Source organism: Bemisia tabaci, chromosome 7 (genome assembly GCF_918797505.1).
Source record: "Bemisia tabaci chromosome 7, PGI_BMITA_v3".
NCBI classification, from domain to species: domain Eukaryota; kingdom Metazoa; phylum Arthropoda; class Insecta; order Hemiptera; family Aleyrodidae; genus Bemisia; species Bemisia tabaci.
Window position 1 is genome coordinate 41,848,348 of NC_092799.1, and position 21,547 is coordinate 41,869,894.

At 41.3% G+C, this 21,547-nt stretch overlaps 1 protein-coding gene across 1 annotated transcript in view; it reads right to left on the reverse strand.

The window, feature by feature from the left end:
* LOC109033000 (uncharacterized) overlaps nt 1–21,547 on the reverse strand; it is a 53,552-nt gene that overhangs the window by 24,472 nt on the left and 7,533 nt on the right. Inside the window, exons 2-4 of the mRNA XM_072302911.1 lie at nt 15,290–15,842; nt 11,687–12,050; nt 11,098–11,150 (exon numbers count right to left, since the gene is read on the reverse strand). Coding sequence (XP_072159012.1) covers nt 11,098–11,150; nt 11,687–12,050; nt 15,290–15,782 — 910 coding nt within the window. The 5' untranslated portion in view covers nt 15,783–15,842. The remainder of the gene's footprint in view (nt 1–11,097; nt 11,151–11,686; nt 12,051–15,289; nt 15,843–21,547) is intronic.

Genomic DNA, 21,547 nt, shown 5'->3' on the forward strand with positions numbered 1-21,547 from the left:
ACTCCAATATTGCGATCCAACTGTAAAATCATTTCAAGACAAACTGAATTTTCGTTGCCAACTTTTCAATATGTCAACGGAACTACAGAACGTAACACAGTTTGCAAACCACAGGGCACACTCAACCCGGGGTCTTGTGTAATCATGCAGTGGACCCCAAGGTATTGTTGCCGTTTTTAAGAATCTCTTGAAATCTTGTTTGATTTCACCTTATCAAAAAAGTAATGTAGGCTTTCTTACTCCTCTTCCTAGGCAAACCTGATCTCCAGCAAATACTCGAAAACTGTGAGTCCAGGAATGAAACATTCTTAATGTACTTTTTGTGCTCGTCACCTGTGGAGAGTTTTCTGGATTGGCTGCATCTTCTGAATACATAAGACCCATTTTGAGTATCAGAGTGGTGGAATTAATGATCTCCAAGGGCTCTTACATTCTTCGAATAGAATTTATTTTGATTTACATCCCTATTTTGACAAAAAAGCAAACTGAGGTCCCTGAACAGAGCTCTCTTCAGAGAGATATACTGCACTGGATAAAGCTCAGGAGGAGGGTTTGAGAGTGGGAGGGAGGGGGTTTAAGGTTCCTAACCGGTCCGAACCGTCGGAAAAATGTACATATTTCTTCATAATTATATTTGATTGACTCATTCCCTCATTCCTTTTCTCCATTCCCGCACTCACCAACCCTGTTCTTTGATCGCTGACGTTCAGAACTGCACAAGTGAAATGAAAAAAATGAAGGAAAAAGTATGAAAGATTGGACATTTCCGTGAAACATTCCATATAATTTCACGAATTCGTGAAAGGTATGAAACATATTTTCACGGGTTGGGTATGCAACACGCACTAAAAAAATTTAAAAAGAAAAAAACATTTGCCTTTCATTTAATATCGCATTTAATGTCAAAAAATGTGTTTCAATATCTTGCATTTCTCATACATTTCATAAAATATTTTACAAGTAATTTCAGGATTCAATTTTTCATGAAAAATTGCAACCCTGCTGACGTTCCCTCTGTTCCCCGGTCCACTCCAGTGTACAATCTTTGCAACCTGTGAAACTCCAATTTTTGTGACGGTTTATGAAACCATATCACGGAAACCTAAAGTACAGGTGAGCGAATCAGAAATGATTCCCACGTGTCTGAACTCTCGGTACAAAGAGACGCAAACATCGGGAAACTAGCTGGAGGATTTGACAACGTTCCAACGAACGCTGCCAAAGAGGTTGGCAACGCGGTGCTTATTTTTACCCGGATTTCACCTGGAAGCGGGAGGGAGGCGATTCCGACTTAGGGAGCACTTTTCAGTATTTTAATGCGGGTATTTTCATTTCATAAATATGGCCGCCCTGCCACGTCGCGCGTCGCGTCGGCCGGACACAGATATACCGACATTGACAGGGGCATAAAGCAGAGGGAGCGGCTGAAACGCGCGTTGTCGCTCGTTGCAACGCGCGCGTGGCACGTGGCCGCCGCGACTTGCCGCCCCGCTTGCATTGTTGCAACTTGCACTTTTCGGCCGGGCCGACGTGAAGTTAGCAGGAAACGGCGACTCCACTTAGAGGTGAGTCATTAGCCGCTGAGGCACGTGACTTGACCCCCCTCCCCCTCCGTCGTTGCGCTACGTGCTGTGGGGTTACCGGCATATTTCACACTCGTAACCTGCATATTTTCCTCTCGTATAAGCGACGAATTTCGCACTCGGTAGTGACCAAAGACATAAAGACGGAGCACTAAAAGCAAAAAATGAAGCTTCTAGAGCTTCTTTTCAATCACCTCAGCTCTACTATTGGCTAGAGGATTGGCGGCGAAATCGGGACAAGTTTGAATTCAAATGTAGGGCGGGAACTAATAAATAAAATTGCGGAAACAAAGTATTTTAGGTTGATTTTTGCCCAAATTCAGGTACACACTCATATTTTTTTAACTTTAGGTTAGTTTCAGTCCGTCGTCGACCGATTAATTTCATTTGGGAGTAACGTTGATCTAGAACTGTAACGGCCTGTTTGAACCGGCAGAACCACCATGAGCAGAAGAAAAACTAACTTTATCTGAGATTACTGCCTGTTACCGAGCAAAAGTAGGTGTATTATATTAGGACGCAGACCGAACTTTCTTAGTATATTCGTTTTAGGAATTTAAAATACGTTTCTAAGAAGAAATGTGCAAAAATCAAGAGGACAAGTTCAAATCAAATTTCCGTTTGCCGCCATGGATTCCCGCGCTCATTTACACACTCACACAAGCGCGCAGCGCCGAACTTAGCTTCACTTTTTCCCCGTGCTTTTAGATACGAGCACTCCGTCTTTATGTCTTTGGTAGTGACGTTAGAACATAGATTGAAGAGACTTCGCCAATAGAAGCGCAAGATTGAAGAGACTTCGCCAATAGAAGCGCAAGCAACCGCCATTTTTTTGTCCTCGAAGCGTAGGCTGAGAAAAAAAAATATAGTTTGAGCGACAGTGATATAAGTATTGGAATTACCAACGGATGCTGTGGTCGCAAAACCCTTACTCTAATCGCATTCGCACAAAAAGTATGCTAAATGCCACTAGATTTCTGGTGAATTTCACCTATTAGAAACACTGTGCCAAAAGTTAAGTAGACTAATGGAAGAATTCACCGTACTTCTGGTAAAAATTGTCATACTTTTTTTTTTCAGTTAAACTGCTTCAATAAGTGCTGTTTACGTTTGTATTTAGACGTTCTACGGAGGGCGAGTGATAACGGATATATACGTTCTTGGGAATTGGAAGAGTTTTTTTGAAACAAATTATTTTCCGTTAAAGCGGAGAAATTATGTAGAGCTGCTTAAAATTTTATTGTTTTTTCCAATTTTAAAGTAGGTTCACCCTAAAGCAGATTGCAAGCAGTATAAAGTGTTTCGTTGGTGAGAAACATCGAAGTACGGCCTCGGCTAGGAGTGCCTTCAAATCCCGGCGATACTTCCAGCTCTGCCTGGCAGTTAGTTTAGTTCATTAACCTAACCTAACTCAGCTAATGTCACCGATATCACTAGGCACACGCAATCAAGAGAGTGCTATACCTCGCACCTGGGACAACGTTATCTTTTTTGAGATAAAGATATCCCTTTGAGCTCAGAATCCTTAGAAATAAATGTGCGGTTTGTGTAGTCCAATCTATAGACCCACGGTTTGTAAGTTCCTAGATTCGCCATTTTAAATTTTGCAAGTCGGCAACACTTGTTTTCCTCATTTAAATGTATGTCAAACAATTGATTCTAGATTATAAATGAGATTTCTCACCTAGAATCGATTACTTGAATGGATTTAAATTGATGAAACTCACAATCAGTATTCCTAGCTTGCTAATTTTACCAGTAATGTAATTTCAAATTTGTCTTACGGGGCTCTTAAATGAAACTATTAACGAGAGATAAAATGGAAGGCAAGATGACTTAAAAAGAGGAGAGAAGGACTGCATATGTGCTATTTTTTCAGCACTGAGGCGAGCTGAAGCCCACTTGCTCCAGCGAAACTGCTTGCCACACTTCCGGCGGGATGATGAGTATGAGCCACCGGATCTCAGCTGTGAGCTGAGGTTACAGATTTTTCACTAAAAAGGGGGAACATCAGGATGCGTCACCGTATTTTTTTTGCAGTGTTGCCAACACCGAGCTTATTTCAGCGGATGTGGCCGACCCAGAGGGGGGGGGGGGGGTCGAGGCAAACTTTCCAGGAGGGCGATATCTGTAAGTTGGGTGAAAAAATTGGTAAAATGAGTTTTCGACGAAAATGCCTCTTCAGTGTCACACGAAGAAAAACACTTCGTGCATGGGACCCGAAGTTGAGGTCATATGGATCTCTGAAGTTTTCGGATCACGCATCCAAAAACTTGAGGTCCAACTGCCGAAGTTCGGGTCAGACATCTAAAATACTTCGGTATGTACTGAGTCCTGCAGATGGGTGACCCGTATCCTTCGGTACGTACCGAAGTACTTCAGATGTGTGACCCGAACTTCGGCAGCTGGACCTCAAGTTTTTGGATGCGTGATCCGAAAACTTCAGAGATCCATTTGACCTCAACTTCGGGTCCCATGCACGAAGTTTTTTTCTCCGTGCATGAAGTGTAGAACTCGAACCAGAAAGTTCATATACACTAGTGGAGGGTAAAATCGTTTACAACTTTAAAGCCTAAACATGATGAGTTAGAACTTTAATCGTATTTTTCGATGCTCGTAAGTCGTTATAAAGCCAGCCTAAGAATTTTGGGCGTCTTGTGTGTTGAGATGCTCAAAAAACACGCACGACTCACTTCACCCATTTAAATTCTCCCATTTAAGTGGTCCTAGTTGTTGATAAGTAGTTGGGATTGTGCATATAGCGCTAAAAACAGAAGAATACACGTAAGTAGAGAGAACGAATTATAAAGCTTTTTTGAATGATATACTGCGCAAATCAAAGTCGTCGATTTTTAATATATTCCCTCCAGGAGGCAAAAGCTCACGGGACAGGGACATGTTATCGTTGACAGTGGGACAGGTTAGATAAAACCATCGGTTTATCAAAAATCTGAAATGTTGTATTCTAAATGTTAAAAACATTACTAGCAATGCTTTCAACATTTCCCATACACGGCATCATCTCTAAGCACTCTGGTCCAGAGGGGCGGGGGAGAAATCGGGAACTCATAGATAGTGATCAATAACTACCGGGAAGTTGATAGTTTACGGGATATTTTTTTTTCCAGTGAAATTCGTCCTGCGGGACAGGAAGACCAGGAAGATGGCCCGGAGAAAGCAGTCGGGGGAGCTGCTAGTTCCCGATGACAAATGGGGAGCGCGTGCAGGCCCAAAAATACAGCATCGTCGCGCAAGAGTGGAAACTCCTCGTCGAAGGGGTTCCAACCTTGAAACCCTCGTTGTCCACGCTCGTCACTGCAAGTCTCCAGAGTTCGGGGCACGCGACAACAGACTTATCCTCCGCGAGTGCGTTATTCCTGGTCCCGCGAACCCCCCCCCCCCCCCCCCTCCCGCCGCTAATCCGACCTGCTCCTTCAGGACTTAGCTGGGAGACAGGAGCCGTACAGTGGATCGAGTCAATTTGAGAGGTTGGACATGATATTTGGACCGCGTCTAGCAGAAAGGAATCAAGCCACATCAGCCATTGCCGAATTTAACCGGGCAATTTAATTTTTTACATATAAACGGTTGTGCGGATATCTTAGAAAATTTTAAGGACTGGAGATGTTGCACGTGTATGGAATTTGCGATTTGACTGTTGATTCTTATGTAAAATTTCGTGAGAAACACGATGGCGCCACTGGTTTTTTCTGATGAAATCAACTACCAAGCTCAAAAAAGTTCTCAAGTTGAAGCCAAAATCTCCATGAAAAGATAGGGAGCAAATACAATAGCAGGGTTGCCGTGTTTTCAGTTTTAGAGTCCCCAAATTAGGTGGCAGCCCTGTCAATAATGCATTTGCTCCATATCTTTGCATGGAGAGTTTGTCTTGGTGCAGAGGTGGACTCTCAGGATAGCGTGGAATATCCCCTACATTTTGGCCTCAACTTGAAAGCTTTGTTGAGCTTGGGAGTTGATTTCAGAGAAAACCAGTGGCACCATCGCGTTTCTCGCGAACTTTTACGTAAGAATCAATTGTCAAATCGCAAATACCTCACACATGCAACATCTCCATTTCCTTTGTACTATGCAAAAAGTTCACAGAAATTTGCACAAAAATTCGCACAACCATTTCCATAAAAAAAAATTAAATTGCCTGATAAAATTTGGCAATAGCTTATGTGGTTTGGTTCCTTTCTGTTTAACGCGGTCCATTTTAGACTGAAACTGCAACTTTTGATATTTATTTTGACACATTATTCCAAGCGGTGTGTTTGGACGAAAATTTTACGAGGAAACCGATGAAACCATTCTCAGAGCCTCAAATTTTTGTATAGACTGAGTTATAAGCGTTTAAAGTTTCCAAATTTCGTCCGACCTCCCCCTGACTCGATCCACTGTGTCCCGACGCGATGCGCTGCGCTGAATCACGGGGCGGGAATGCAGACATGCGCGCCCGTTTATTTCGGGGGATCTTCCCTTTTTTCGCGAAAATCCCCCCCGACGACGGCTCAGTCAGCGGACGGCAGCGGCCCCGGCTCCAGGTCTATTATTGCGCCGGGGAACCGAACCGAACCGGGCGGCCCTATTTTTAATCCCCGTGAAAACGGAGCTTTTGTCGCCGAGGCTGTCGGCTCTTCCTTTTCTTTCCGCCATGCCTTATTTCCTCGCCTATCTATCCATCAACCCGGGCTGTCCTCCTGTTCTCTCCGGGTCCCTGCACCGGTGGCCGTTCCGCCGTGTCTCCCGCGACCGCCACCTCAGACGGGATCGTCAAATTATTCTCAGGCCTCCTTCCACGGCGAGCCTGCGTACGCGACCTCTTATGCTATTGTTGATTGATGAACCCGGATTGTAGACTCGGCTCTGTCTGGTCTAGCCCCGTCGGTGCGTCTCGGGCAAATATCACGTGAGTACGAAGACATCCTACGAGCGGCACCACCAGACATGAGAACATGGTAAACATTCCCAGATACCGTCAGGGTCCTCGTCCATCTGAAAGAGAGAGTGAACTTTGTCTGCAGACGCTGTTTGGGTGCATAAAGTAGAGAGGAACCAAATTACAACAGCCATCGCCAAATTTCATCACACAATTCATTTTTCCACAGGCGAAGGCTTATACCGATTATTTTGAAAATTGCAAGGAATTTCCTGCGATTTTCAAAAGAATCTTCAGTATCATTTTGCCGTGAATCAATAAATCGCCGATGAAATTTGGCAATGGTTGATTTGACTTGGTTTCTTTTCTGTTTAATGCAGTCCTTTATCTTTGAGCGATGCTGCTGTGCCAAAAATCAAATATTTCAGGTAAAATAACCACATTGAACCACCCTAAACCTCTCCAAAGGCTTTTAAGGGCACCGAAACCACTATAGATTCAGATTTATGGAGCCCGATTCCTTTAGTCATCGATTTAGTGCAATCTGTAATAACCGAGAAAAAAAACCTGGCAAGGGCAGTATGAGAAAATGAGACATCCTGTAGAATGATTACAATCCTAGCTCTCAAATTGATTCAAAGCGTTGTCGAACGCTTTCATCGATCATCCCTTAGAGAAAATGTTGCTCCCAATCTTACTGCAAAAAGATAAGTCTTGCACGCGTAACAGCCTCCATCGTCTTGCTTTACGTCCGACGGTAGAAATAGACAATTTTTGAAATTCAGCATCTACGGACGTCATTAAAGGTCATTATTTTCTCGGATCAGCGCGCTACTCGGGCGCGCATGGCCATCCGATTTCGGAAAACAAATTTAGCTGTTTCGTCGGAATTCGAGACGTGTACCATGCTGTCGTAGCGTTGGATATCAGATTTCCTCTCAGTCCGCATCCTTCGCTTTTCCAGAAAAATTCACTTAACAGGTAATGTAAACAGTTCATTCGATCCGATCAACAAACCGATGATATTTGCCTCCGCTAATAGAGTCGAAACTGGACCTAGCATAGCAGAAAAGAATCTAATGAACTAACTTTTTTATAAAATCACTTAACTGCATGGTTAAATGGGTTGTGGATACGTCAATTCTGAAATAAATCAAATGCAATTGGTGCCTCGTTGCTAATTACGGTCCAAATCATCGTTTTTCGGACTATAAAACATAACAGAATTCCAACGCTGCCAAATTTCCACTCACGATTCGTGTCTGAAGGGGGAACCACAGGGATTGTTTCATTCAAAATTTTACAGATTTCTTCACGAATTAAAGAATAAAATTAGCGAATGGGACGAAAATTGCGCTGTAATTTTTGCTGGAGTCAGAAAATCTATAAAAACAGATGTCACAACCTTGGAATGGTGATACGTTTTTTCGTCTGGGAAATGGCGAAATACGATCGATTCTGAAAAAACCCGGACAAGGATGCTACCATCTCCCGATTGATATCAAGCCAGATAACCTTCCATCAGAGGGCACTTCCTCTAGTCTTGCTGCATATAAGCCCAGGAACCTTCTCAGGAAACCATCATTTCACGAATTGTTCCAAGACACTACTTCTCTCTTCTTCACTTCTTTCTACTTATACTTCCCACTTCTATTACCCCAATAAAAATGGCAGTCGCAGTTGTGATCGTGGTAGCTTTAGCCGCTCTGAACCTGGCCGCCGCCTACCCTTACCCTCACGCCAGGATGTCCTGCCCGAAGCCACCCCTACCGGAGATCGAGCCCCAGGTCATCAAGTCCTACGCCCCCGTTCCAGCGACGTTCGGACCCCAGGCACCGGCTGTGATCGAGCACGTCTCGGCTCCCTTCGAGATCAACTACTTCGGGAAACCCTACATCATCAAGCACAAGCAGAGTGCCGCCCTCAACGTCTTCACGCAGACCCCGGTCGTTGTCGACGAGTACGCCGCCCCCGTCGTCAGCGAGGCTGCTGCGCCCACCCGCGGTCATCGTCGAAGAGGTCTGCCCTGAGGTCCCGGAGCTGGCGGGTCCCCCTGCACCCCTTCCTGCGCCTGAGGCTGTGCCTGTGACGGTGCCTTGTCATTAGGTTTATTGTAATTTATTAATTTATGATTTCAACCTATTTATTTATTTAATTTATTAAAAGTTTTACGAAGATTTCATATTGCATTTCGGTGTTGTTCTTTAACTGATTGTATGGGAATCTTGGATCATTAGACACGGGTATTCGCCAGGAAGTGAAGCCGGTTAAATGGAGTTCTCGGATCAAAGAATTTCGGAGAAATATGAAAGGAACATTTACAGCTAGCGTCATTGTGAAGAGTATTATTGGTAGTAGTAGTATAATAATTTTATTTTGGGTGTCCTAACATCAGAGGCCATTTACACCTATGACCAACGGGAACATGCAGATATCTGAGGAAATCTTATTCGGCGCAACCGAACGTGACTTTTGGCAGAGATCAGCGGGGATTTTAGGTAGAGGGTTTGTTCGTAATGGATAGCCTCCCTTTTTTCGATTTAGAGTTCAAGTATAGACTTTTGCATTAGATAAAAGCTGAGAGGATTTTGAAACATCCAGTTAATATTTAATTGCACCTTTTTCAGTTTATAACTAGAAAGGCTATACCTAGAAAAATTTGACTAAATAAAGTTTTCTATGACTATGGCTAAAATGTAAAATTGCAGTCAAGTTTAAAAAAAATGCGTAACTCGAATTGCGACGTTATATATTACACGGGAAAAAAACCATATTGGATCTAGAGTCCAGACTCTTGAAAACATTGACAAGAAAAAATACTCTTGCTTTAATCAGATTTTAGCTTAAATCAAAAGGAAATCCGCTCTAATGAAGAGGCTTGGTTCTTGATTTAAGCAAAAATCCGATTGAATCAAGAGTATTTTTTCTTGTCGATGTTTTTAAGAGTTTGGACTCTAGATTCAATGTGTTTTTTTTTCCAGTGTACCTCCTCATGCTATCTTTCTTGCTTTTAAATAAAACTAAGCAAAATTTTATCTTAAAAGTCTCTGCAAATTTTCCATAAACATCGAATAATAGTCTTAGCATTTTCCAAGGAGACATTTTTGTTAATTTATCTAGAGAATACAAAGAAAGATAAATTGGTCATTTTGAAACGTTGCAGTGCAGAGATACGTATTTTTAAACTTTAGCCAACTTGCGTTGATCGGCCCTTAAAATTCAAAATTTAAGTCCCAGAACGTTGAACTCGAACTGCAATTATTCCAAAAATGAAAAGTAATTTATGAGAAAGGATTACATTCAAGAGATTTGTTATGGTAGAAAATGCAATGAGGCATCGATAATGGGGAGATATTTTCGTCTCAAGCTCTAAGTACGCCGATGATTAAGCAGGCCGCCCACACACCGATTTACCCCGGTGAGGCAGTGAGGCAGTGAGGCACTGCACTGCGGGCGCCGGGCGCGTCTTAATGGTTAGATGCCATTTTTTGTCAATTTAAAGTGATCATCAGAATTTAAGAATACTGGATAAACTTTCGGATGTTGCCAAATTTCCTCCGCTAAAACCTGACTTTTTAAGGAAAATCATTACTATTTTTGTTCCAAGATTTCAGAGAATTTCATTCACAACTTGATCTTGAGAATCTGAGAATTTCTACGAGAAATATTTATTACTCTCCTCAAAAGTAAACTTTCTATTGGGAGGGGTACTTGACAAAATATAAATACCCTTACTACATACTTCTTCCTTAGCCTGAAAGTACTTGGGAAAACTGTTATCACCAAGCTTTCACTTTTAGATTTGCCTTTTAGAATCATAATATTTAGGGAATTTTCTTTCGATTGATCCTTTAATCCTTACCTCAAAAGAGAAAGAAAATTCCCTAAATATTATGATTCTAAAAGGCAAATCTAAAAGTGAAAGAAAAAATTTATTTTACATAAAGGGGGGAAAAAGGAAAAAAATTAAATTTAAAATCACAAATTTAAACTTTGCGAGTGAAAATACCACCGTTAACAAGAGCATACTTTAGAGCCTCGTTTTAATAACTTATACTTTATATTAACCGTTATGTTCGGGGGTCAAGCTCACATTCTACCTTCTGATAACTGATGTCCATAACGTTAGTTAATTGGTTTGGCAAACAAAATCTCGCTTAGCCAAATAATTTCCAAAATTGGACGTGTTTCTATAAAACGGAACTACGAGATGAGCCCTGAGACCCATAAGAATACATGCATAACAGGGCTCACGTCACACATAGCTCCGTCCAATTCATCAATCATCATTAGTCGAATTATGTACTGAACAAGCCACTTGACAATAATCCTCATGTTGGCGAAAATAAATTTTTCCTCGCCCGGTTACATTGCTTAAATTATTAATGCTTCTTAGATTGTTGCTCTAAAATATATCAATAGTTAAACTGCAAAACTGCATACATCGGACGCAGACCTCCTGCCATACATTATTTTTCACATATAAACCCCTTAAATATAATTTTTTTCAAAACTTAGGTGATTTATTTTCTCTACGTGAAGAATATTCTGTAAAAATTTGAAGCCATGTTGGTGCGGTCTCTTTTTAAAAAATAAAATAGTAGTGGGGATTTTAAATCACCGCAACCGAGGTACGCATTTTTGGAGTTTCACCAGCGATATTGTCTCCACTCATGACGAGGCTCGAACTGTATAGGAATTCGACTCGTTACATACTCAGGCAAATAGCAATCAAATTTTCTTGTGGAAATTCTGTATCGAATCGAGAAGACATCTTTATAGCTTTCCAGAAACGGAAACCACTCTCGACCAACCGACATAACGAACTTCAACACAATCGGAGGAACTTTCATGACTTCCGAGTCGCGAGTGTTATCTTTCCGCAGTCGATACGTCAGTAACTTTGTTTTACCTAAAGATAATCAACAACGAAGATCCGATACGGCAAGAGCGCGACCGGAAGGACAAGGCCGTAACCACTCCATCCGAAATTTCCAAAACAAACAAAGCCCCTCAAGTTCAAAATCCGAGAGCTATAAAACCACCGCACTCTCCAAACCCAATCATCATTCAATCTTCTCGTTCTCCAGCAATCAACTCCACCACAACCAACCAACCATCACCATGGCTTTCTCTGCTGTCGTCGTCGGACTTGCCGTCCTCAACCTGGCCGCCGCCATGCCGTACCCGTCCGCCAAGCTCTCCTGCCCGAAGCCACCCCTACCGGAGATCAAGCCCCAGGTCATCCAGGTCGTCGCCCCCGCTCCGGTCAACATCGGACCCCAGGCTCCAGGAGTGATCGAGCACGCCTCCGCCCCGTACGAGATCAACTACTTCGGCAAGCCCTACATCGTCAAGCACAAGCAGGCCGCCGTCCTTAACGTCCTCACCCAGACCCCGGTCGTCGTCGACGAATACGCCGCCCCCGTTGTCAACGAGGCTGCTGCTCCCCCCGCCGTCATCGTCGAGGAAGTCTGCCCTGAGGTCCCCGCCCCCGCCCCAGTTCCAGCCCCCGTCTACGCCCCTGCCTATGAGTATGCTGCCCCTTGCCATTAGGACGGATCGCTCCCAAGGCTTTGTCGATGCCACTTCAGGTTGTGAACAAAGGGAAATTGCAATAAACGTTCCTATTCCAATGTGATTCTATGTGGTTTTGCCTTTTTGTCTACACTACCCCTATCATATTTTTTGAAATTTTTATCTGCAAAGTGACTACAATGAAGAAGTGCTATTTCTGGCTTGTTTTAGAAACAATGTAAGTGCCATTGATTTTCCAATGTTGAAAAGTGCTTTAAGGATAAGCCGGAAATAGTGATTCTTTTTTGCAAAATGTGCACTGGAAAAAAAAACACATTGGATCTAGAGTCCAGATTCTGAAAAACATTGATAAGAAAAAATACGCTGGATTCAATCGGATTTTTGCTTACATCGAGAACCAAGCCTCTTAATTTAAGCAAATTTCTTTTTGATTCAAGCAAAAATCCGATTGAATCAAGAGTAATTTTTCTTGTCATTGTTTTCAGAGTCTGGACTCTAGATCCAAGCAACTTTTTTTTCCCAGTGTTTGGTCAAAACATAAGTTAATTGAATTTTGCAAAGGGTTTAAAAAATTCAGAATGGTTTAGTTTCTTGTATGTAACAAATAGTTATGGAAAAAATCAGTCAATGCCGCAAGAAAAAAAAAAAAAAAAAAAAAAAAAAAAAAAAAAAAAAAAAAAAAAAAAAAATGAACAGGTTACGACTAATCTGCCACTTTAAGAAGATACATCATCTAAGAACATTTAGACGTGGCTGAACTTCCTCCTTTTTTTCTAATTTTAATACATTTTATTAATTTTATAATTTATTAAGTGTGGAAATTAAAGCTTTAAATTTTTTTTCACAGTTAACACAAGTTTTTCCCAAAATTTCGAAGGAAAGTGAGCTTTATTTAAATCGCAGGTGTTTTAATGGGAGAAAACTTTCAACGGGGAAAAAAAGTAAGAAACTCTTTTAGGAAATTATTAACAATATGGATCTTTCTTGTTTTTGCGTTTGTATGGTTACCGAAAAACCTACATTTTGTCACAGAGAGCATTGGGATCAAAACTAATTAACACGCAGACTTCTTATTTCCCCAAAGATTCCTCTGGACAAAAATATAATATCTTCAGGCTTGGTATTTATTTTAATGACTTAAAATTTTTCATTGCTTATTAAGAAAGGATATAACTATGTGTCTTGAATGATAAACTTGCTTTTTTGACAACTAAAACTTTCATGAGTCTTGGGTGAAAAATTTACATTGAAAAGTTGACAAGTAAAAAACTCGTGAACATTTTGAAATATATGAAAAAGACGAAATAAGGAAATTATGTGCGAGTAAATTGGTGTTTGTTATGGTAAATTTTCATGCATTGTTGGAACTTTTCCCTCATATCATTTAGCGAACGAATCTCAAAAAAGAACGATGAGCCCATCATTAATTTTTAGAATGATGCTGTATGCATAAAGCCCAATTCACACAATCAAACTTTTCATTCAACTCTTAAATGCAACTTTTCAAATGGAATGTTGGATAGTGTGATACTGATGCGAGGAAACGACAATTTGATGAAAAATTCAACGGAAAATTGAATGTACATAACGTCACATTCAACTTTTTGTTCAACTTTCCGTCCAATTGGCGCCACCACTTGGACGGAAAGTTGATCGGACAGTATAATCGAATAAAATGTGTTTGCGTTCAACTTTCCATCCAACTTTTCGTCCAATTGTGTCGGATGAAAAGTTTGATAGTCCACGGAAAAAAAGTGTCAGGGGTTATCCCCTAAAATTGTGGTACTAACCCAATTTGTTGGATGATATGGACATTTCTAATTAATTGTATTAGTACCGCAACACTTGGGTTAGTTACCTAATTTATTTGGGTACTACCATAATTAATTACGAAAATTAAATAAAAATGTCCATATCATCCAGAAACCTCGTGCTTTCTTTTTCCGTGTGTGAATTGGGCTTTAATTCCTAATTTTTTTTTGAAAATCTGAATGAAGGTAAGAAATTTTGAGCAAATTTGCCATCTATGTCCTCACCAAATGCTGCATGCATTACAGAGCAGCGGTGGAGGAGTGGAGAGCGTTCAGTCCACATCATGCGGTGTGATGCTGGAGGACATTGAAACCTAGTTGCACTTTGATCTCCGTAGTTTTCTGCCCAATTTCTTCTCTCTTTGTCTGCGATCCTCCCGCTCTTATTTGCATCCGAAGAGTAATTAAATTGCAAGCCGCGTTTTGATCTGGAGGAGGCTCTTCTTTTATCTTCGCCCCTCTTCACGCGGGACTACTCCATAATCTTTATCCTCTCTGTGCTTTTAAACTGCCGCGGACGCATTACCGTTGTGTGTGTCCCTCCACATCCCAGCATCCTCCCCATTATCCAAACAGTATCCTTGATTCTTTTAAACCTCACTCTTCTTTTAAAACTGTTAAAGCGTCCATGGAGAACAAGTCATAGTGCTTTGTTCTACATGTAATAATATTTTAATGTTTCATGTACCAATGCGCATTATGAATCTACAGTTTAAAGCCAAAGACATTTTAGGGGGTTCGTAAAAAGCGAGTTCCCACTCTTATTTGGACCGCATTTAGCAGAAAGGAATCGAGCCACTAAGCTATTGCCATATTTAACAGGGCAAGTAAATTTTTTACAAGAGAATGTTTGTGCGGATTCCTTTGGCAATTTTAAGGATTTTACCTCACACTATGCAGAAAATTCACTGGAATTTGCACAAAACTCCACACTACCGTTTTCATGAATAAAATCCAAGTGCCCAATTAAATTTGGCAATAGTTGATGTGGCTTGGTTCCTTTCTGCTTAACGTGATCCATTTTCCCTTTGAATGAAGAATGTATTCAAATAGAAACCAAACAATTTCATAACGGTTGATAATGTTTGAAAAAAAAAATGAACAATTGACATCATTCCTCGAAGTTTTTACAGAATTTTCTCCACACAGAGAAGAAAAATCACGGCAGTTTTAAAGAATTGCCGTTGAGTAGTTCCGTTTTAAAAATAAAGTATGACAGGAAGACTGCTACTTCGCAAACCGAGACACGTGGTTGTGGACTTATACTGTGGACGTGCATCTATTCTCTAGGCTGTCAAATTTTCAGTGAGGTAGAGTATAATCTATTATTGCAAATCTACTCGTCAGTCCCGTGAAAATTTGTCACTGCCACTCGGATTCGAACCGCGGCTTTTTGACCTAGAGTTAGACCCGCTGGGCCAACCTGACCGGCTTAACCTCTTTCCTATAAAAGTAAATTATTAAAAATGAGATGGTACCTTGAAACGGAGTGTAGATATTCAAGTACAAGCAGTCCTCGCTCTGATTCTTGAGGTAGGGCAGCAGCTTGGAGAAATAGTTGTAGCGGCCCTTGGACATCTTACTGCGGGCGTTATCGCTGACGTCGGGTAGCACTTGGGGGCAGACGGGGCTAAGAGTATCAGCGGTCATGAGCCCCGGCCACGGAGGCGGCGAGCCAGGGGGCATGAACCGCTGGGAGCCCACGGGGGCCGCCGCGTAGGGGATCCCCAGGAACACCTCGACGCTCTGCAGGTTGTTGTTGTTCTTGAAGTGGACGATCTTTCCGCGGAGGAGCCCCTGCTTGATCCGCACGATCCGCGTCCGCGTGTCCTTGGGCGAGTCGTTGTCGTTGACCAGGCCGTCAGAGCCGTGTCCCGGGTTGTGGAAGGTCGTCCTCGAAGGGAACCCCCAGGATGTGCTTGCCTGCAGCAGGAGCAGCGTTGTTAGCAGTTGGGCCAGTGGTGAGCGCATTCTGTGCTCGCTCGCCGCGCAGGCTTTTAGGAACTTACACCGTTTTGATGAAGGGTCAACCTGGAATCACACGACAGAGGTTCATGTTATTTTTTGGTTTACTACATAAATTGAATCAGTGAGAACGAAAATATACCAACTCGATATCTCGAAAATGCTCAATTCTCACGAAAGACAATAAATTTTCATGAAGTTCATGGAAGTTAGCACATCTGTTCCAATTTGGACCTTTAAACAGTCCTTAGGTATTTGTCTTCCGCCACCAAAAATGTATTTCTTACTGTTACATGCCGACCCAGGGTCGGCATGTAACACATATTGGCGCCTACAAGACTGCATGAATACTTCACGCATTGCGTCAAAGATAATGCGGTCGCTGCGGTCAGCAGCGGGCGGCGTGAAACGCATAGCGCCTACAAGACTGCATGAATACTTCACGCATTGTGCCAAACACGATGCAATCAGCGTGGCGCGGCGGCGGAAGTTAAAATTATTAAAGCGCATTTATGTTTGTGCTTTCATAATATTTTCGTTCATTTCTTGTAAATCGAAGGCCTTGTCCACACAGAGATAGGTTTAAGGAACTTAACTTTCACGCCAAGCTACGTGCATTTTTGCCAGTAGTGTTGACAGGGCTTTCGCAAAAAATGTGTCCAACACGAGTAAACTCGTCTTATGCACCCCTACCCCTCCAGCACGTTCCCTTGATGGTTTTTATTGATGTTTCAAAACGATTGAGAAGGGGGCGGCAAAATACAGGCGGCCCATGGGCGCAAGCAAGTCAATCCGGCGCTGAGACGGTATGTGTATATTGCCCTTTTTTTTTATGCGTGGGGTGTGCTTTTGGAAGCTGCATAAGAGACAATGTAAAAGTGGACGTGATCCTTTTGTGGAAATGGAAAAGTGAGATTTTACGTGAAATCGAACGGAACTAAGCGCCAACATATGTGGCACCCATGAGCCGTGGGTATGTGCCAACAGCGTTGTGGATTGGGCTCATGAGTGAAAAAGCGAGAGTGAAAGAGTGAAAGAAAGTAGAAATATCAAAGCATCGAATCGAATATGCAGTTCGAGTCAATTTCAATAAGCTTCCTTCCTCCTTCTTTCCCCGGTTATTTCCTCCTGGATCATATTCGATACACCAAACAAGTAAGATTGCATCGATATCAATTAGTCCTACATGTGAACATAGCCTCAAAAATCGATTGACTAATCTGAGGGAACGGGTTTTTTGTGATAGATTTTTACTTCTTATGAGTGCAAAATGGCAATTAAAAGTGATTTTGTGAAGAATTTTATCATTTTCAGACTTTCCAACTTAAATCCAAAAAGTTTTGTCTGAGATTATGTTCTATTGTTTTGAGCAAACGATACGTCAAACCACTATCAAATACGATCCATACCAAAGGGAGGGAGAAAAAATCTCTCAAAAGTAACGAATTAAAAATAGAGACGAAGCATTCATCTCTTAGGGCCTAGATACACACACGGCGATTAATCGCCACAATTGAAAGACGAAAGCCAATGGAGCCTTGATTTCGATCCATTGACGTCGATATATCGAAATCAAGGCTCTCCATTGACTTTCGTCTTTCAATCGCGGCGATTAATCTCCGCGTGTATCTAGGCCTTTATGCGTTTCTCAGCATCAATTTCAGCGTGAGCAGGCGGAGAGGAAGTCAACACTCCGATGATTGAAAGCGAGAGTCCTTTCCCTGGACGATAATGGGCGGAAAACAAATGATACTGAGATAAGCTTTTAGACGAACCGTGTCGGCCCGTATTCATTAAAATACTTTTAAGTCGTCAAGTAACGCCTAACAACGCCCCATTAATTTCTACACCTTTCTCCGCTTTATTTTTAGCGACAGGAGCCGGGGTCCGCCCACGAGGACCCCAGCCCGGGTCCGTTGATGTTTGATTTTTTCACGCTCGTTTCAGCGGAGTTCGTTAGTTTTGTCCAATTTTCACAGCCGATTTTCTGTAACTTGACTGCATCTCTAGAACAGCCTCCTTTTGGAAATAGGATTATTTTCAGATTCCCTAATTTTGAACTTTCTTAACAGTCACAATGGGTCGATTCAGATACTTCAAACGGGACACTGAAAAAAAATGTGCTTGGCTCAAGCATGATGATTCTTGAATTTGCCGCCAAGAATTTTTTTATCTTGTTTTAAGATGAATTTTTCTTGACAAAAGGAAAATAAGGCTTGGGTTAAGCAAAAAAGTAGTTGATTTTAAGCAGCAAAATTTCTGATTTAAGAAAAAATACTTCTTGGCGGCAAATTTAAGATTCTTTTTTTGTCAGTGGATAGCGGAAGGGTGGGTGGAGGGCTTCCTTCAGAAAATTTTGCAATTTTGAGTTACATAGTACACGAAAAAAAATTTAGGTAGCATTTACCATACTGTGGTAAAAAACGGCAAAATCAGACAGTGTGGTAACTTCCACCAAAATGATAGTCACAATAAGGAAAAATCTTGTTACTTTTACGATAATTTTGATGAAAGTTACCATACCCTCTGGTTGTGCCGTTTATTAACCAGAATATGGTAAATGCTCCCTAATTTTTTTCCATATAATATGCCCAAGATTTTCTGGGTAAAAATACAATTTGCGAGGTAGTTAAGTTCCTTCGAGAGAAGAGCGACGATTTGGACGAAATGAAACCATCCAATGAAATTTGGCAATGGCTGATGTGACTTGGTTCCTTTCTGCTTAATGCAGTCGAAAAAATGGTTTCTTTTTGCAAAGTGCAGTCAAATTCATCGTTACTTCCCTGAACTCTTTGATAAAGCTTAGGTTGTGGGTCAGCAACGTCCATCGATGCATTTCAGTTAGTGTAATGAATGAGAGCTCGAAGCTGGACTCTAATCGGGGAAACATAAATCGGCGCCAATAAAAAGTTGTGACGTCATGGCACAAATTTTCTTTGCCAAACCGTGCGTTACGCGTTGGTTCCGCATACCGTTGTCGTTCCAGCAAATTGCCGGCTTCACACTTCAGAATTCGAATAACACCCGCACGTGCATGAGTCAAGGAAGAATGGAGAATTTTCCCTGGCAAGTCGTATTACTGCCAATGAAAGTGTTTGATGAACTGAGCTCACGGTAATTTCTACAATTTTTTGCTGGCACGGCCAACAGAAAGCAAATGGATTTAAAAAGGGGTTACAATTGGACGGAGTTAAACAGAAAGGAACCAAGCCACATCGGGATCGAACCGAGAAAAGGAGGTTTAAAGTTTGGCTCCTGCATAAGACTCAATGTAAACGATAAACTTCAAGTTCAATTTCTGCAAAATTTGCTTCAACAAAAACTTTGAATTTTTGGCGATAGATAGTAGAGCAGTGGTTGAGAGCCCTCTAGTTCAGAGCGGAAATATTGCGGCGAAGCTGAACTCCCCGAAAAAGCATTACAAATAGAATAACGCGACATAAACCAAATAAGATGCCTTCTGAAAGATTTACTCGGCATTTGATTAATGAGCGAAGAATAAAACAATGGAAAAATATTCGAAGTTGGGTTCGAACCCAACATGCAATTATTTTAACTCAATGGTGAGCCGAGTTGCATACGCTAGACTTTGCGGGCGGAATTTGAGATCTGCCTGATTTTTGGCGATAGATAGTAAAGCAGTGGTTGAGTTCAAAACCACTCATAATTCAATTTTTTCCAAAATGTGGGTTGGCTCCTTTCTGCTTAACTCAGTCCAATTAACCGTCTCGCGACGTCATAGGGCGGTATTTTCCATTCAATAAAAATGAATCTAGTAGATTTCATCATCGTGAACTTGGTACCCCGAAGGTCTGTGGTTAGATAGGGGTTAGTATCGTAGAGCTCCAGAAAGTCCCATGGGGCGACAATATAAATGATCATTCTACCATATGTATATCTTCTGGTAATTATTGTTATATTTAAAAACCAAGGATATTACCGCGCTTACTTCATTCAATAGTTTCCATACATGAAAAAACTTATACAATTTCATACACTTTGAAAATCTTTATTTTCAATAATGTTCCCGCGCCTTTGCCTGATCAAAGCGGGTAGGATTTCTTCGTCAGAAATCCAGATGAATGCCAATCACCAGCAAAAAAGACATCGAACTTGGTTGTTTTTTATTTTACTTTATTCGTGCATTTTTGGCAAAAATCCTCTTTGAGAATGAATCCATACTGCTTGTTGGAATTCATTTTGTAACGACACTGGAAATGTCCATAGAGGTTGGAAATCTCAAAAACTAGGTGTGATACAAATATAGGTTTTTGGAAGTCGAAAATATTTTCATTTGATTCCTTGGAATTTATTTAGTCTGTTTAAATATCCTAATTCAGTGCGGCTCTTTCAAATTACAACACTCTTTCCGTAGCACACAACTAAATGAATTACGTCTTTTGACAAATTTCTAGGCAGATAATCAAATTTGGATGACTAATCAAATTGTACTTGCTTCTCACAAAGACCTTTAAGTACATCGGCTCTTAGGAACAAAAAATTGAAAAATGTAAAATTTATTTTTTAAATTTGACAAAACGCCGTTTCCACACCATATATCACTGTCAAATTTTTAAATAAGTGGTCTGTTTTTAATGAGGCATCGATCAATTTAGGGAAAAATGTTTACGCGGTGCTACAGCCTTGGCAAAAAATCACGGATTGATCAAACACGTAACAAAGATCATTTACCAACAGACCGCTCAATTGACAAAAATCAGGAAAAATTCCAGAAATCAACACGATATGGAAATATTGACTATTTACTCAGGCAGTCAACATAATGCCTAAAGTTGGCTATTAGCTCAGGACATACGCAAATTGCATGCGTACTAGTTGAAAAACGCGTATGAGGAGAGAGACAACGTGATCTCCCCAGGGACGCTGCGTTGCTAATCCCTCCTAATTCCTCGTCTCAGGAAGCACGTGTAGGATAAAATGTACGCGAACAATTCTGGAAAATAATTGCAGAGGGCGAGAGTGACAGGAAAAAGAGCTAAATTTACAATGCCGTCAAAAATGAATTATGGCGTCCGTAAATTCGTCTAACTGTTGCAGCCAGCGCACGCTCGGAGCCTTCGTAGATTTGCAAACAAAACACAGACGCTACAGAAATGGACGGTTACCGATGGTCCTGGCTCGTTGTCTAAATTTAGCTAAAATATCTTTTAACGTGCGTTTTAAGCCCATTTCTCGTTGACTATTCGGAGTGTACGTGGGTACTCCGTCCACGGCACTAAAAATAAATTGCCGAAACGGTATAAATACGATTTTTCACACGGCAAGAGTTGGGATCGGGCTTGAACGTCGTCCTTGAACTATGCGACTCAACGCAGAGAGAACTTATTTGCATATCACGTTGTTTACACCAGGTGTGACTGACTTCGGGTGTTTCAGACCTGGGGCTTACTATGATTACATCGACTCAACCGTTAGAATTATGCATACCTACATGAATTCTGTGGGGGAAAAAAACAAAAAAAAAACACGTAAGTGCAATTCTGCTGTGCTAAAGGAAGTACGTCTTATGAACATTTTTACGTAGCCAGATTTTGATAGTATTCCTATTTTTGAGAAAAACAATGCGGATTTTTCTGCAATTGTCATATAAGCTGGACCACATTGCGTGGAAAATTCTCTAAAAAATTCGAAAAGAAAATTTCACAAATTTCCAATCAAATTCGCATTGCTTTAAGAAAAATTGGACAATGACCGTATACTCATAAGTCGTTTTTCCTTAGCAAATCAGAGGAGCCCAGGACTTCTGACAT